Genomic DNA, 2,215 nt, shown 5'->3' on the forward strand with positions numbered 1-2,215 from the left:
ATGACCGCTTCAGGTGACCCTCTCAGCTCAAGCCCCCACCCCTCCAGACTTTCCTTTGTGGCTTGGAGCCCGGGGTCAGCAGGTTCCCAGGCAGAGGCCTTCACAGAGCCACAGACCGTAGCCCAGGAGATGGGGAGGAGATCGGAGCCCAGGGCCCTGGGAGGGAGGCGGGGGGAGGGCTAAGCATCCATATCCCTGGGTTCAAATCCAGACCCTCCAGGCACCAGCTCAGTAACATCAACAGTTTTCTCCCCTCACTGAGCCTCAGTTTGTTATTGTTCAGTCGCTCAGCCATGTCTGACTCTGCAATCCCATGGACTTCAGCATGCCAGGCTCCCCTGTCCTTCACTATCTCCTGGAGTTTGGTCAAATTCATGTCCATTGAGTTGGTGATGCCATCCAACCATCTCATCCTCTGTGGCCCCCTTCTCCTCCTGCCCTCAATCTTGCTTCAGTTTACCCCTCTATTAAATGAGGCGGGTGATGTTCAGGCTGTGGGAAGATGATGTAAATATATTTATTTTTTGCATATTTATTTATTTGACTCTGCTAGGTCTTAGTTGCTGCTAGGAAAGATTGAGGGCAGGAGGAGAAGGGGATGACAGAGGATGAGATGGTTGCATGGTATCACCGACTCGATGGACATGGGTTTGGGTGAACTCTGGGAGTTGGTGATGGACAGGGAGGCCTGGCGTGCTGCGGTTCATGGGGTCACAAAGAATCAGACACGACTGAGCAACTGAACTGACTGACTGAGGTCTTAGTTGCAGTGTGAGGGATCTTGTTCCCTGATCAAGGATGGGACCTGGGCCCCCTGCATTGGGAGCTTAGAGTCTTAGCCACTAAACCACTAGGAAAGTTGATGTAAATACCTTTGGTATACAGTCAGGGCTCAATATGTGCAGCTCAGGATAATTATTCGGTGGCATTTGAAGGAGCCAGTCCTCCACACTTGGGGTGGTGACCTTGCTCCCGGCTGTCACACAGAGGGGACCTGAGGATAAGTGAGGCAGGGCCTGTCTCCCACATGCCTCAGGGAGGGAGGGGGTGGATGTGACTCACCAGCTGAATTCAGCGTGACAGGGATACAGAGCGGAGAACCACCGCTCTGCTCAGATGGGGGCAGAGGTGGGCGAGGACTCAGGGAGAGGTGACAGCACAGCGGGTGGGAGGTGCCAGGAGAGAACCGGGGGGAGGGTGCTCCAGGAGCGGACCCAGCAAAGGCCTGGAGGTGAGGGGCCCGTGGCAGGAGTGGGCGCAGGAAACGCCAAGGGCTGGGGGTGGAGACACCAGGGCCAGGTTTCCATTGTCTGACCCACCCCCGCCCCCACACAGGGCTCTGGAAGTCACTCCTCAACCGCAGCAGCAGGGAGACTCCCACCAGGGCCCAAGGGCTCGGAGGGCTCATGGGTCGCCCTGCCTGGAGTCTTGAGGCTCCCCGAGAGAGAGAGAGAGAGAGAGAGAGAGAGGGAGAGAGAGAGTGCATGCTGCAGGTGAGCCCTGGGCTTCCTGTCTGTTTCAGGAACTGGTGCTCCTATGTGGTGACCCGCACTGTCTCGTGCCACGTGCAGAATGGCACCTACCTGCAGAGGGTGCTGCAGAATTGCCCCTGGCCGATGAGCTGCCCTGGGAACAGGTGAGCGAGACCGTGTGGAGCAGGAGCTGCTGGCGTTCCTGCTGTGGTCGAAGAGCTGGGGCTGAGGGGAAGCCGGGGACCCCAAGGGTGGGTGGACAGAGGGCCCACTGCCCGTTTCCCGGCACCCCCCCTTTGGCTCTTGGGCCACCCTGGAGAGCTTCCAGGGGGAGGATTCCCCCATTCACCCGCACACCTTCACTCAGTGAGCGTTCACAGCTGGAGGACGGGCCAGCCCAGCTCACAAGGGCTTCCTGTCCAGTTATTTTCTTGATTCCCCACCCCTGGCCAGGGGCTGGGGACGGACTGGAAGGGCTGAGGCCCAGAATTCAAGAGGAGGGACGCTCCAGAGAGGCCTGGAAGTGGCAGAGGATCCCAGGACCCTGGGCTTGTCCTCACGGAGGGCGGGAGAGGGAGCGGGAGGCCCTGTCTGAGCCGGGCGACCCGGGCGCTCTTTCAGCTACAGGACAGTGGTGAGACCCACGTACAAGGTGATGTACAAGATGGTGACGGCCCGTGAGTGGAGGTGCTGCCCCGGGCACTCGGGGCCGAGCTGCGAGGAAGGTAGGACTGCCTGGGGCC

At 59.4% G+C, this 2,215-nt stretch overlaps 1 protein-coding gene across 7 annotated transcripts in view; it reads left to right on the forward strand.

The window, feature by feature from the left end:
- EMID1 (EMI domain containing 1) overlaps window positions 1–2,215 on the forward strand; it is a 40,673-nt gene that overhangs the window by 4,736 nt on the left and 33,722 nt on the right. For all 7 annotated transcript variants that reach the window (XR_824230.1, XM_010828721.1, XM_010828720.1 and 4 more), the window contains exons 2-3: window positions 1,523–1,636; window positions 2,094–2,197. Coding sequence is in view for 6 of the 7 variants with exons in the window: in XM_010828721.1 (XP_010827023.1) it covers window positions 1,523–1,636; window positions 2,094–2,197 (218 nt within the window). In the remaining variant the exon portion in view is untranslated. The remainder of the gene's footprint in view (window positions 1–1,522; window positions 1,637–2,093; window positions 2,198–2,215) is intronic.

This window comes from Bison bison, unplaced genomic scaffold (genome assembly GCF_000754665.1).
Source record: "Bison bison bison isolate TAMUID 2011002044 unplaced genomic scaffold, Bison_UMD1.0 scf7180017864495, whole genome shotgun sequence".
NCBI classification, from domain to species: Eukaryota; Metazoa; Chordata; class Mammalia; order Artiodactyla; family Bovidae; genus Bison; species Bison bison.